This window comes from Falco rusticolus, chromosome 8, assembly GCF_015220075.1.
Source record: "Falco rusticolus isolate bFalRus1 chromosome 8, bFalRus1.pri, whole genome shotgun sequence".
NCBI lineage: Eukaryota > Metazoa > Chordata > Aves > Falconiformes > Falconidae > Falco > Falco rusticolus.
The window spans coordinates 16980317-16996503 of NC_051194.1; the positions used below are offsets into that span (position 1 = coordinate 16980317).

At 39.3% G+C, this 16187-nt stretch overlaps 1 protein-coding gene across 1 annotated transcript in view; it reads right to left on the minus strand.

The window, feature by feature from the left end:
- SLIT3 (slit guidance ligand 3) overlaps window positions 1–16187 on the minus strand; it is a 531438-nt gene that overhangs the window by 106814 nt on the left and 408437 nt on the right. Inside the window, exons 18-20 of the mRNA XM_037398361.1 lie at window positions 11436–11579; window positions 6706–6849; window positions 1742–1905 (exon numbers count right to left, since the gene is read on the minus strand). Of these exons, the coding sequence (XP_037254258.1) occupies window positions 1742–1905; window positions 6706–6849; window positions 11436–11579 (452 nt within the window). The remainder of the gene's footprint in view (window positions 1–1741; window positions 1906–6705; window positions 6850–11435; window positions 11580–16187) is intronic.

The following is a 16187-nucleotide window of genomic DNA, read 5'->3' on the forward strand; positions in this document are numbered from 1 at the left end:
TATTTTTTTACTTTTTTTAAGTCAGCCTGGCACTTCATTTATCATCTCAATTGTAAAACCTCATTGTTTTTGACAAGGATAACCAGGCATACAACAAAGAGAACAGCATACTTTTAACTGCTGATGATCCATCTGTGCACACATAAAAATATCTACTTTCTCCAAAAACGGTTTCAAAAGTCCATAAACAGCAGATTAAATACTGTAATTGAAGAACAATAGGGTTTCTGCGCAAGGAACCAAACTCTTTGAAGTTAAGAACATTAAAGCATGTATTTTCCCCAAAAGCAACAGGCTTTGTAAAACATCAGGCAAATGCATGCTATAGTCTCATGATGCATATGAAAGGAGATACTTAATGGCACATTCTCTAGATGACAGTGAGAGGAACCACGCAAGTGTTTGTGAGTGCAGGCAGCCTGAGTTCACCAGCACGGAGACACAGTGCTGCAATCCAAGAGCACACAGTCAGCTGTCATTATGTGCCTCATTTTTATTTTTTCTGAACTGATGCAAGGACTAATTGAGACAGATCTGTTGCTTTCTTCTCTCTGCTGGATGTACCCATGAGCATTGAGACTAAAGAATAAGACTGGAAATCCTGGTACAAGATAACAAAAGTACCCATAAATGTATGGGTAGGGAATAATTTATATTCAAAGGGATGGAGAAGCACAACCAGCCAACAGAAGAACACCGAAGGGGGTTGTTCTTTTTTTTTTTCCTCTCCAGCTGACCTTAATGACTGGAAATAAAATTCAAAAAATTTCATAATCCTCCAGAAAAGCACGTTTCTTCAGCATATTCAATTTTCCTGTGCTGTGTTTTACACCCTGCCACCATCTACCTTCCATTCACCACAGTTGTCTCAGTGACTATGATAGAGAAAGCTCCCAAGCATGGAATGTCATTTTGTGGACCAGAAGTTTATTTTTTCCTCCCAAACTAAAAGCGAATTATTCTTTAATGACTAAACTTGGGTCTCTTGAGCTCTGAGCCCAAGCACCTGGGCCTTTTGCCAGATTGCTTGACTAGAATAGGAACAAATTTCTACTCCAAGTAGGAAACTTCTATCACTCTTAAGGTCTCTTTAGAGCTATGACTAACTGCAGCTCCAGCATATCTGGTCTTAACAGGCAATCACAGCCTACAAGTCAAGTTAGCAGTGGATTCATCAGTCAATTTTTATCCTTACTATTTTCTCTAAAATGTGCTTGATCAGAAGACAAAGAACTACCTGAAGAATAAAAGAGATGTCAGGATTATATTTTTTAAACCTATATGGACCCAGCAAAGCATTAAGCATCACTGAGACGTTTCAAATAATATCTAAGGTTTTTTTATTCCCCTGTATTCACACCTATTATTGGTGAAACTAGACAGTATCCAAAACTAAAAGACCTGCCGAGCAAGCACCATTCCCACTGGCTTCAGAGTGATACCTAAGTGTATAAATAAGGAAGTGGGAGGAAGGGCCGGGATTATACTAGGATTATACAAAGCAGAGCATTTGTCTGTAATAAATTCATTCTTATATTTAGGTGAAGACAGTAGAAATTCAGAAACTGGAAATCAAGAATAAAAATAAACTCCTGTTAGGGAACAATGATGTTCAACTCTAGATGGCTCTTCCTCATCACTAAGCTGAAACATTTACATGGAGTATTGCTTGATAGGAAGGGAGGCTCTCACAGAGGTGCCAACATCATCATAAATCCCAAACTGAATTGGATTGTCTTACCATCACAGGTGAAGTCCTGGATATCTACATCTTGGATTGGAATATCCTTTAAGAAAAAGGGTTTCAAGCAGCGTGGATTTCCACTGACAATTCTTTTCTTCCTCAACCATTTTCCCAACCAGGCCAAATGGCAGTTACAATTAAAGGAGTTAGCCAGCAAATTGCTGAAACAAAACAAGACATAATCGCATCAAACATGAACATAAAGAAATACTTAAATAACTACAGAAATATGCTGGGTTCCAAGTCCAAGCCCTTTCCTACCATCTGTTTCGGCATGATCCTCCTCTGTTATACAGATCAGGGAAGTTCTATGCAGGTTTTGTACTAGGACTAGGGTTGCAATTAAAATATATATATGCACATGTATATATGTATAAGATTATAAACCAAAGTACTTACTGCTACAGCTATTATTTAAACATACTTACATGACTACCAGGGCTGTATTTGTAGTGGATTTCAACCCAAGCTACAGCTCACACCCAAGTCTAAACTCACCTCACACACTGCACTCACATATGCACGATCTTCAACGTGATTACTTCAGGCAATGCCATGGAAAAGTTTCGCACTGCTAGCCCTTCGCACAGACCTCCGTGTAACACCCACTACGTGTAGCCAAGCTGGCTTAGCACGAAAAAACCCAAAGCTTTTTTCTGGAGTCCTGTACTGAAATGCCTATCCATAATTTGTGTGAAACCTTATGACTAAACTTCAGATGAAGGAAAGAGGCTGATATCCCTGGTAAAAACCAAGGCTGACTATCCTATGTACAAAGACAGGGAGAATCAATAGCTTCAGTCTGAGGTTCCCTCACTGAAGAAAAACGAGCTGTCAGGGCCCCCCGTATGGAAAATGAAGTATCTAAACTAACACTGATGGAATTCTCACATCATATGTGAGTATGTCTGAGAGTCTGGTAGCACAGAAAAAAAGATAATGAGATTTCTTGAAAGCATAGTGTATCTTAAAGACAAAAAAATTCAGGCCTTAAAGAATCAGGCACTTCAAATGTAGGTATAGTTGCTGAAGTCCTTGTAAGTCTTCACTTGCAACACGCTTTTACAAACCTAAAGAAGTAGTCAAAATCACCTTAGGTTTTCAGCCAAGCAACTCCTCCAGAAAACACTACTGAAGACTAAAACATATGGCACAGTTGAGGTGTTGCAGCAGGAAAACAAACCCAAACCAATTCCTCAATTATATAGGTTCTAGGCCAACATCACATACCCACAATATGATTTACAGCTGCTCTCTGCATTGTAAGAAAACCCCATACTTCAATCACTGCACTACCCTGGAGCTCTGAGTGTGTAATTACATGTAGATCTAGCACAGGCTGTTGTACATTCTGTAGGCGGAGAAAACTCAGTATAACGTTCAATAATAAAAACAACCTATTTCATGTTGTCTAGGACTCAAAGGCAAGGCTAACTTGCTGTATAAAGGTGAGTAAACAAACAGGTTACATAGGAGCTTTCAGACAGAACGTGCAGAAAAGCACTGACAGCATTATTCTAATTCTAGTTAATATCCTTCTGAAGCGTTTTCCATTTTCTTTAATCCATAATGAGACCACATGCAGGATGCCTTGTATATTTTCCATACTGACATACTTTGGCATGAACATAGTGTTTAAACCAAATGTTTAAACCTCCAACGCTAAGTGAACCAATGCTTCAAAGGCCATTTGTTCCACTGACGGAAGAGGGTGAGATCATATTCACAGAACAACTTCCGTGACACAAATCCTTAGAATGAAATAATCCACAATTGGAAACAAACAGCAGGTGTATATAATCAGGTTTCTGGAAAAAGTGGCTCTGAATATAAAGAACATTTTGCACATCTAGAAAGCATCTTACTGGGACATATAAAAAGAACTTTCAGAAACATTTAAACGTTCAGTCTACAAAATGCTCCCATCAAAATAGTAATTATCCCTTCCTACAGGGGAGAGGTTGCTTTGACTTAATGTGCTACTGCTCACTAGCTGAGCAGCAGTAACTATCCACAAACGCCCATTTACTTCTGGGCAAACAGGTTAACATATGGCCTAAAATGTATTAAATCCCTGGATTATGATTTTTTTCTTAAGAACTAAAAAAGAAATAAGTTGTTACATACAAAATTAATAGAGAGAAAAAAAATCTACTGTTTGTTCAAATAACTCTGTGTAAAAAAGGACAAATTTACCTTGTCACACATTATACACCTGCTCCTGACACTGTATCAACACCTAAATTTTATCCTTTCTCCAACTTCAGAGCAGTGATTTTTTGCTTTAATGTAGTATGAAGTTCATACATGTCCCTACATATGTGTTCTTTCCACAGCAAGACTGTGATACAGCTTTTGGGAAAAAATGTGAGATCAAGGCTCTCTATAAAGTATCACATCAGACAAGAAATTCCCTACTTTACTTGAAAAGCAACTGTAGGTCTGGGAAGGCAAATTATTTGCAAAAGCTTCATTCTGGAATCTGGCTATTCAAGTGGAGTTCTCAAATCACAAACAGCAATGTTGGGCAGCCAAATAAAAATTCATAATTAGTAATCAGAGTTCTCACACATAAGATTGTGATTTAACCACTCAAACAGAAACAAAGGAATCAAGCTTTTAGCAAAGATGTCGTATTAACATTAAACTCAGAAGTGTTTACTCAAGGACATAGACATGTTTTCAAAATCAAAAGGGAATAGAAGTCTTGAGGAATGAAGTATGTATATCCTACCACAAACGCTTCTTAAAAATTGCAAAGAAGCCATAGAATATTAACTATTAGAATGGATTCTAGTGGCCTGTTGGAAAAACATGCTGAAACACATCTGGATATTGTTGAAATTAGGTTGAAAATATATCCTGGAATTCAGGTTAAAGCTATACTAGAATAGCTCCATGTCATTCTGATGAACCAGTTATCATTCTGGCATTAGCTCCATGCAACTATTGTAGTAATAATTCATGGGAAATCAGTTCTGCTTGCAAATACACCCACTTGACTGTGTAAGGACTGCAACACATGACTGAATTCTCTGTATGCAGAAGTGCACTTCAAATTAGGATGCTACAGTACCTAGTTTGACTAGTAACAAATAAGAAACTGCTATTTTTTTACCAATAACTTACAAACTAGATGTTCTTCCCCTTCTGAAAACCATTAGGGCATTATTTTCAGAGCTGTCTGTGTTTCGATAATATCAATGAGGCTGACTCAGAGTAATAACAAAAGCAGCAATATTTTTTAATGCCGTAAATATGCCAAGATGAAAACTGAAACCTTAAACTTTGTATGAATTTCTGGCTCATATTAATAGATGTAAAAATAAGTAATTACAATACCCGATTAACTCACAAAGTGTGGGCTGAACAGGAAAAGCAGTCATACTATCTATCTTCAGTAGTGTTGTCATATAATATATCCACCTACAATGGAGTACTGCTAGGAAATTAACACATCTGAATTTTGCATTTATATGCAAAATACCACTATGGCCTTAAACCAATGTCTAAGGAAGTCAAAAGCACACCTTCTCCTGTCTGCAGGTCAAGCACAGAATGAAAATGTGTCACATCACAAACTTTTTCATCAAGACACAGCTAGGAACCTGCCATGACCAACATGATTATAAGTCAGTGCCAAAGCAATGCATTTTAATTAGCAGCAGCTTTAACTGCTGTTGTTAGATCCACAGCAGAAAAAAAAAAAGGAAAATGGGCCTTCTGACAAAATGTGACAAAGATGCTTCTATGCAAACAAGGTAGGGACTTTACAGACTGATTCAGAGAGTCACAGCTTTTAAGGGATCCATGGAAGGAGACAAATGTGTGAGAAGCAGGCAGGCATTGCTTGCAGCACAATAAGAACAAGCTTTCAGCGACTACCACTCTCTTTGACCAGTGACTTGAAAACAGTCAATAAAAATAATCTTGTAATTTTTATCTCTTCGTCCATCAATTTCAAGGAGGCTTTTGGGACTACAGAAAGTAAATGGAAGAAAAATCTGGGTTCTTTATGCTGCATGGAGCTAATGCCAAAATAGTGACTGATTTGCTGGTGAAAAGTTGTAACAACAAAATGAAAGTGTGAGCAACAAACCAGCTGAGATGCAACACTTCTTTCTTTCCCAAACATGATGGAGAATGCTTTCAAAATCTGAAATGCAATAGCACCAGTGGTTTATTTTGATTGGACAATTAGGGTGCATTTTCAGGGCAATTTCCATTAACAGCAACATCAGGGTCCCATTCACAGATGGAAACAAAGAGCAGACCTTCCATATCTATCATTCTGTACTTTATTACAATGGACACGCTACAAAAAGCATGTAAACATATTTAAGAAGCAAGGGAAAAACTTCAAAGAAAGATTGAGAAATATAAGAGAATTATCAGAAAAGCTTATGTCAGGATTTTCACATTCACATTCAGCAGGACTTGAGTATTTTCTCCTCTTAGGCTCCTCTGAAAATCTAAGCATTAGCTACTAGATTTCTTCTGATATTTAACTAACTGAAATCCAACTGAAATTCAGATATTGACTGAAATCCAAGAAGCCATTCTTAACAAAATTAAGACTATACTGAAACTAAAGCAACTTCAGGGAGCTAAAGTGTAATAGGCTATGCATTTGTGAATCCACAGAGATTGTTTTACATGAACTTCTGCTGTGCATTGCACTAGGTTACGACACGGCAAAACATACAGTCCCCCTGTCTGAGGCTGGCAACCTCAAAGTTTTTTCAGCCACTCAGCTGAAGCAATTCAAATATTTCTTTAAAGCACACCTTGAATCCTCCAAACCTGCGATTTCAGTAGGATGAATTTTTCTTTCCCTAAATGATATTTTCCATATATGAGCAGTAAGTAGTTTGATTTTGAAACCCATACACTGTGTTCTTAAAACAAAAGCATGGAAGAACAGCATCATAACATGTTCATACCATAAAAAGATAACTTACATTGTAGACAAAGAGACCAATGTGCTGAAGGCTCCAGGGGTGATAGTGCTGATGTGATTATCATACAGAGAAAGAAGCCTCACTGAGCTCAGTCCGGCAAAGGTGTCATTGTTTATACAGCTGATAGAATTGCTCCTCAGCATCCTGCAAAGATTAAAACAGGGAATTAGGAACTACTGGGAGAAGGTATAATTTCCAGATAGGAGGTCCTTTATCTAGGGCATCAACAGATGTTTTGGCAAGCACTGTACTCTGTTTTTATTGATTGCTGAAGTACAACATGGCTATAGGAGGGCTAGATTTGTATAAACATTGTTTCATGAATTTAAAACTCATTTCTTCCACAGAATGTTAGAGGCTGATGGGAGCTCCAATCTGAAAGTAGCATGCAATCAAAAGTGAGTAGTGGCAAACTTGAAATAAAAAGTAGTCTTAATTTAGTAAATATGAGAGTAAATGAAGACTTATTTCAGAGGCCAATTGAGAAAGACTGCCAGAAATGTGTGACAATCATAGGATGGTTTCAGTTGGGAGGGACCTTAAAGAGATCTAGTTCCACCCCTCCTGTCACGGGCAGGGACACCCTCCACCAGGGCAGGTTGCTCAGAGCCCCGTCCAGCCTGGCCTTGAGCATCCACGGGATGGGGCACCCACAGCTGCTCTGGGCAGCCTGGGCCAGCGCCTCACCACCCTCACAGTGAGGAATTTCTTCCTAATACCTAATCTAAATCTCCCCTCTTTCAGCTTAAAGCCATTCACCTTGTCCTGTCCCTACAGGCCCTTGTACAAAGCCCCTCTCCAGCTTCCTTGTAGCCCCTTCAGGCACTGGCAGGCCGCTGTAAGGTCTCCCTGGATCCTTCTCTTCTCCAGGCTGAACAACCCCAACTCTCTCAGCCTGTCTGCACAGGAGAGGTGCTCCAGCCCTCTGAGCATCTTCATGGCCCTTCTCTGGCCTTGCTCCAACAGGCCCATGTCCTTCTTATGTTGGGGGCCCCAGAGCTGGATGCAGTACTCCAGGTGGGGTGTCATAAGAGCAGAGTAGATAAGCTCGACCTGCTGGCCATTTTTCTTTTGATGCAGCCCTGAATACGGTTGGCTTTCTGGGCTGCCAGCTCACATAGCTGGGTCATGCTGAGTTTCTGGTCCACCAACAGCCCCAAGTCCTTCTCCTCAGGGCTGCTCTCGATTCATTCTCCACCCAGCCTGTATTTGTGCTTGGGACCTTGCACTTGGCCTTGTTGAACTACATAAGGTTTGCACAGGCCCACCTCTCAAGCCTGTCAAGGTCCCTCTGGATGGCATCCCTTCCCTCCAGTGTGTTGACTGCACCACACAGCTTGGGGTCATCAGCAAACTTGCTGGGAGTGCACTCGATCCCACTGTCCATCTCACTGACAAAGATGTTGAACAGTGCTGGTCCCAGTAAGGACCCCTGAGGAATGCCACTCGTCAGTGGTGTCCATTTGGACATCGAGCCATTGACCACAACTCTTTGAGTGCAACCACCCAGCCAATTCCTTATCCACTAAGTGGTTCACCCATCAAATCCATGTCTTTCTAATTTAAAGAAAGGGATGTCATGCAGGACAGTGTCACATGCTTTGCTCAAGTGCAGGTAGATGATATCACTTGCGCTTCCCTTATCCATCAATGCTGTAATGTCGTTGTAGAAGGCCACCAAATTTGTCAGGCATGATTTGCCCTTACTGAGGCCATCCTGGCTGTCACCAATCACTTCCTTATTTTCCATATGCCTCAGCATAGTTTCCAGGAGGATCTGCTCCAAGAGGTGAGGCTGACTGGCCTATAGTTCCCCAGGTCTTCCTTATTTCCCTTTTTAAAAATGGGGGTTATTTTTCCCCTTTTCCAGTCAGTGGGAACTTCACCAAACTGCCATGACTTCTCTAACATGATGGATAGTGTCTGCGCAACTTCATCTTCTGGTTCCCTCAGGACCCATGGATGCATCCGGTCCGATACTAGCTGCATTACCTCTAGTCCTGTCATGGATGTTTTTGTAATCCGCACTGCATAAGCACGGAAGGAAACAGCATCCTCAGCAGAAATCAAGGAATACTTTAGGAAAGATTTCCAGACCTATCACAAGCTCTGAAATGTTATTATAATCATTAATTGACAAGACAGAAATCAGTAACTATCCTATAAAATGGTCTTTGCTCAGTGTTTGTACCAGATGAATCAGTGCTGTGTTTTTGAAGATACATCTCTGAGTTGTTATGGTAACAATGAACTCGACGATAAAGCCCAATTAAACTGAAAGACTAGTATCTTGTTTCACTTCATAGCAAAAAAAAGGCTCATGTGTATTTGTTACGCTGCATGCCAATCAACATCTGGGTCTGTAAACATCACTACACAGCTGCAATATTCCTACTTAGGTGAAAAATTATTCAGTAATTAAAGCATACTACCAAAAATCCACCAAATATATGCAGCTCATGCTGCTGTTCCAGTGAACTGATCCTCCAAATAGAGGAGGGTTAATTCCTTGGTATCAAATTCATGCAGTGAGCAACAAAAATTCAGACTCCCTTAGAAGTCTGGATTTAAATCTCAGATTGGTATCCACCAGTTGGGTGTTTAGATGCTACATCGATAGACGCTCGAAAAACACCAAAGAGAGATTAGATATGGCTGGGAAGAAATTCACAGTGTAATCACAAACACAGTGTTGGACACCTGAATGTTACATTGCTTTTGCATTACTGTTTGCTACGTAAAGTTACTGTCACAGGCACTTCAGTCTTCAGAGTTTTGGTGTTGCAACTGGGGTGAAACTATGTCATAAAAGAGTCACAGGGCACAGAGACTTACACATGGAGTACGAAGTTGCCTGAAAGCCAGGTCAAGACCACAAGCTCTAAAATTAATAGAGTAGTAAATAAGAGAAGTAAGGCCCTTACTGGCTTAGTTGCAGTTGGAAACATTTTCTCAGTTCTGTATGTAAAGTATCAGGCAGTCATACTTCAAGATGTGGTGACTGAATTTGGATGTCAGTATGTCTTGCACAGAAATTTATTACATTTCAGGAAACATATGGTCTTTTAAAAACTGGACCATGACCTTGTCCAATGTGGCATCTTTGTAAAAGATCACAATTCTCATGTTCAAAGTCAATTAATGGACAGAAATACATGTCCCTCAAGCCAAAACCTTTGGGTTTGTATCATGGTTCGCCATGCAACGTGTGCCCTTCCTGAAGGAATACTTATCCTTACAGATCCTCATATCATGCTGTGTATATTTAGACTGCTTTATCAGCTAGGGGGAAATGTAAATCAGGTCAGCAGGATAGCTTGAATGTTAAGCATCTTTTTATTAAAAAATGCTGATTTTTGTTTAGGAGCATTGCCACAGGCTGCTTTACAGTATAAAAATTAATTTAGTATCTATAGACGGTATTTTCAAACCCCTTAGTAAAGTGCGTACATTAAATTAAAGAACAGATGGCTACAGAAAAAAATTGTTGAAGGAACAGCAAAAGAAAAGGTCTGTATTCACCATTACAGGCCAAAATTCTTGAAGTGAAACTTATTTTTACACTTGAGTAAGGACTGAAGTAATTGTGCCATGATACATTGTAACATAAGAAGTATTTGCTGCTAATGACTAAATTGCAGATTTTGAATCACATTTTGATTCCTAGGGTCTGTGTACTAACAGCATCCACACAGTCAAGTGCTTGCTTTCTGTATCAGGGAGGACTGCAAGAGAGATTTTTCATGTACAAATCATACGTATTGCCTGGCACAAGTCTGTTGCAACCAGAAGCCTAGTCCCTGACTGCTTCTCAGGATGGTGGATTGGACACCATCTTGAAGTCTTGTCTGAGATCCTTCTTCCAATATAACTTTTAACATGAAAATAAACTAGTATTAGGTACTATGAGTTTATGTACAAGTGTTAGTTCTCAGAAATAAATTACAAAGGTTGGCTAAGCACAAAAGTAATACCAAACTGATTTCTTATGCATGTGGGCTCTATGTCTCTTTCACACTCTCCCCAACCACAACCCCATTAATACTATGCCCAGACATAACTTTTATGGTACTTGGTGTGGGCAAGAAAGAGCATGCTGTGGCTAGTCCAAAGTGATGCCTGTGCTCATGGGCCACTACACCTGGTGCATAGTGAGTGGCCAGTTACCTTCTGTCAGCAGGACCTATCACAGTTTGGTTATACCTGCCTTAAAGTTGCTTAGCTATGCCTGTTTTGTTGGCAGCAGTAACTTGAGTGTTTCTTCACTCCCTACCTAATGATTTCATAAAGTTGTAGGGTATTAAAAAGCTTTTAGGCTCCTAGCCTAGGCTGAGGTTTGGTTTAAGTAGACCAACAATTCCAGTTTGGGTGGAGATGGAGTGGGATGATGGACTAATAGATAGTAAACATGTTCCTACATACCTTCTTTCCATAGAAAATAACAAAATATTAAAAGTATTAAATGATTGAAAGTGTCTAAATTTGACCCATGACAGGTTCACCATCATGTTACTCCCGAAATTCTTTAAAATTTGTTTTTTTCACAGAACTAGCAGATAAATCTCAAACCTACCCAGGACTAGAAATACATTGAAAACATCATGATAGTGATACAAGACTCCGCCTTAGAGCTCGTTGTGTAGTAACAGATATTTTAGCAGGCATTGCTGAACTTGAGCACTGCCACTCAACTTAGAGAGGAACAGAGAAAGACAAGTGTGGGCACTTACAATGTCTTTAGCCCTGTGAGGCCTCTGAACATTCGTCCATGCACTGATTCCAGTTGATTCTCTGTCAGAATCAGTTCCTGCACTCCTGAAGCTCCATCAAACGTGCCTTCTCGGATTTCCTTGATCTTATTGTTGCTTAGGTTTCTGGAAGGACACAACCAGTCACAATAATAAAATTATTAGCATTTTATTCCAAACATACGTCATCACACTGGGAGGAGGAGGATGGGAAGAATATGTGCCTTTTAGTGCTTATCTAGAGAGACATCCCTTCAGCAAGGAGAGCACACAGAAGTTCAAAAGTACACCTACTGAACTTACAAACAGCTCCTCTTCACTCATCAAAACCACAACTATATCAGATATATCAAGAGCATTGAAATTAATAGAACTACGAGGTCTTTAACAAATCATGTCATTCTTGCTTGTAAGGGTCTCAGGGATAAAATAAGTGGGGGGTTTCTAAAATCTGATTTATGTCCATGAAGTTATGGACCATGCTTGGGACTCAGTGCTCATCTGGCAAGAATTGGTTAATGCTACTACCAGTGAAACAGGTACCACACACTGAAATGCAGACCACTTTTATTTAGTGTACCAGGACATTTACTCTTTTTAAACTCAACACTGGAGTAACATCCAAAACTATGTGACTGCATGTACCTAATATAAATTTTAATATGTGCATTCATGACCTCCCAGGCACTTAAATTTAACACCACCACTCAAAATGAAATGAGTATCACTTAATTCCCAATTCACAGCTACTGCAATATACAGCATTATTTTCTAAATATTTACTCTGCCTATACAGTCTCAAGATGTTTGCTTATAGATCAACACTGGAAAACGTCAATCTACAAAGTCAAATGAAATTCTGATGAAATGCAAAATTAACCTTTTGAATATTTCATATTTGTGAAAAACCCAGTGAACAGACAATTTCTGAATGATAAAATGCCATTAGAGATGCATAAAAATAAATGGCATTGAATTATTTAAAACATTTTTATAAAAGGCCTTAAGCACGTGAAAACCTTGGGCCTCAGTCCTTCAAGCATCTCCTATGATGACCTGTATAGTTTATGATGAATAATCTTATTTATTTAAGTTTATAACAGGAAACACTATTCTTTGTTTTACTGTCTACAACAAAAAAAGAGAAAGTAAAATATATGCTCTTGCTCCCAAGAAGATGCCAAATTCCAACACTATTACTCATACTGAATAGCACATTATTCCAGAAATGATCCCAGTCCACACGCAGCATGAGTAATAGTTTCAAAATCCAATTCCAGGTGATATAAAACAAATGACAAGGTATCAGATTAACACCCGGGCTACTCTGCTGAGAAGAACAGGCGATCTTGTTGGGATAAAAGTTGACAGAAGACATGGCAACAGGACAGCTTGGCCTTAGATAGAAATAATGTGGGTCTTGCTCTTTGCAGAAGTCATCACTTAATAAAAAAAAAGTTGAGTCATGGAGATATGTTTCATGTGGGAAACTTGAGTACGCTGGTTTATGTCTGCAGAACAACTGTCAGATAGTGGGCCCTAAAGCATGTGGCCCATCACCTCTTGTGCATTCTGTGATCAGAAAGAATAGGAGTATGCCAGCAATCAGCCAAAAATAACATGAAAACATATAGAAATACTTACATGCAGATTTTGCTTTCCAGAAGTTTAGTACTTTGTGCTAACGCTCACAAGAAGAGTTTATGTTCAGTGTCAAAGCAAGTCAAGGAAGGATATTCTGACATATGCATTTAATTTTGGGGCTGAGCTATTGCTCTAGTGGAAATGTTTAGAGCTCAGCATCTCTTTTGAATGTTGGCATAAATAAATGCTCCCAGTGACCCCTTTCCCAGTAAAGATCATGCCATGATGCATATTTGCACAAAAATAAATGAAAAAATGAGTTAATGTTTGTGGTGGGAAGGGAGGGTAAGTTACTATAATAAACGAAGTCTTTGACTTTCAATTCACAGATTGCAAACTGACCTATATTTGTAGTTACAAAGCTTTATTAGTTAGTTTTTACCATCTAGAAGATATTTAGTCACATATATTAAAACATCTGTACAACTTACAGATGATTAGATACTCAAGGAAGAAGAGAGCAAATATTGGAGAAAAAGGCTGGCTGTAATTTGCAAAGAAATTGGCACCTTTATACAATCCAAACCATCTGAATTTTAATTGCTGCCAAAGAACTTCTGTAGATAGGGAGCTTCACTCATTTGAGTTAATAATGCCTGATCATTTCAACAATTTCAGTTATCCAAAAATATGCCAGCAGTTTCAGAAGAAGCCAGTTATATATATATTTCCCATGCAAAAGATCTGAAAATCCAAGATTAAATGCTATGATGAAATCAAAGTTGCAAGGCAGAGAAAAGACAAGCTTTACAATAATATAGGTAAAGATGACACTGCCCTGCAATCCCCTCTTGGGGTATTATCAAAGCAGATGTTTTGCAAGCCTGGATTTCTTTATTTGTCTTCCTTAATGAAAGCTTCCCATACCAGAATGCAACAACAACAATAAAAAAAGGTAGATGACATTCACTAAAAAAAAAAAAAAAAGTATCCTCCTTAAAGTCTGACCTACTAGAATAATAAACACAAGAAATAACATACTTTTCGGTCTAGAATTCCCAGCAAAGACAATCAACTGATACAAACCTTGAAAAATGAAAGCAGTGAAACTTTTGCCTGTTCTGCAGCTCAGAGAGCTCTACTCCATCCTTCCAGTACTAAAAGATTCTTTCATACATGATCACAGAACTTGAGAAGGATTTTTTTTTAAATCAGAAAAAAAATTTCTGACAGACTTTATAGCAAACTCCCATTATAGAAAAGCCCCATCCTCTTGCAACACTAAGCTTCTATAAGGAATTCTTCTTGAAATACTGGAAGACAGTGGAAAATAAAACGAGTCTTGAGGATCTCCCAAGTTATCTATGCCCTCTGGCAGGACCCTAATGGGAGCCTATAGTCAACCTGGTCATTCAAGAAAGGGTATTGTTTCTGTAAATACTTCCTGATTTGTCTTGGTAATAACATTTAATCCTATTTCCAGACTTTTATTTTAGGTAAGAGGTCAAAAGAAATTTTCAGCAAGCCTAGGTCTACTTTATGTGGGGCAGTGAATAGGAAATTAACAGATCTAAGAAGTTATCAAGGTGACACTGTTCACACAGCTCACTTTTCAGTCAGATTTTATTTACTTTATGGCTAAAGTTTATAATAATATTATTTCTGAGCACAGAACAAGCTGGACTCTATTCAGGTTTAACAGAACCATTCATCCTGCTGTACCTGCTGGGTCAATTTTAACATTCCAGCATGCAATTAATTCATCACTGTGTTACCAACACACCTTCCCACAAGAATGACCACCAGTGTGCAGTCCGAGTGCAAAGGCTCTGCTTGGTCTCACCTTGAACTTTGTAGTTTTATCATACAAACAGCCTGAGTGGGAGTTTCTCTAGAATATTTCCATCTGTTGGTGAAACGTTTGGAATTTTTAAGTGTATGTTAGGAGGAAAACCCCAGTGCTGTTGCATTCTTCTGCAGGATGCTGAGAAGGTTTTACAGCTTTTACCAACAGTCTAGCTGGCTTATGTAGGGTGAGTTGTTCTCAGCAGCAGGATGGCACTGAAAGTCTTAAATATTACAGACAGACAGGTATGCCCAGTGACACTCCTACATGCATTCAGGAGAGCAGAATGATGGCCTTACTGGTAAAAAGGGAGAGGCACACAATAAGCCCAAATGCTATGTACCACAACACTCTTTACAATTTAATTTCCAAAACCAAAGTCTGTTTCTATATAACAAGTGACACATGACTGCAACCTCAATTGCCATCGCAAAATTTATGCTTAGGGGAAAGAACAGCAGGTAACAGCTGTTTCCAAGGACACAAACTACTTTTACCTCCCCAAGAAACTTGACATTCTCTATTTGAAACTGACTTCTAGTCTGCAAATTTCATCATGATTCAATTTTATTTTGCATGTAAAATGTGTTAAATCTTGGGCTGACACTCTATACAATTCAACATTGGAGAAATATTTACAGACAAATTAAGCCTCCAAAGGCAATTATATACTAGAGGTGGGGTTGGCAGTACCAGCTATTGCCAAGACAGCCTGACGCTTCCTATTACAAGTCCATATTTTACGTTCACTTTGTAACTTTGGCAAGACTTAACATAATGAACTGTTAGATGTCCCTTTCAGGTTTTGAAGTAATTTTTTTTTTATTGTTCTTGTTCTCTGAGAAAAGAGTTCAGTCCCCTTTCTCCCCAGCAGTGCATGTAGTATGGCAGTTCACCTTTTATTTTGAATGTGAGCTCATTGCCAATTTTTCCTCGCAGAAACAGCTGCTGGGACCTGAGTGGGAACTGCGAGTCCCACTGATTTCATGTAGGCGCTGGGGAGTGGGCAGGCTCTGGAGCTGACATCTGGGAGCTGCAGGCTCTCCTTATGTGTCAGCATCCCACTTCAGCAGGCAAGTGCATCTCTGTGCTCCCACCGAGATAGGTACCCAGGGGGTTTTGGAGCTTAAACCTGTCTGCCATGGCCAGAAGACCCCTCCAGGCTCCCACTGCCATGGAAGTCCCCAAGCACTGGAGGGTATTTTCACTGATTAACAACTTGAGGTAGTCCCAGTGTTTGCTTCACGCTGAATTTGTTAGTTGTTGGGAGCAAAGAACTGTTCCCTTCCACAAAAGTGTCAAAA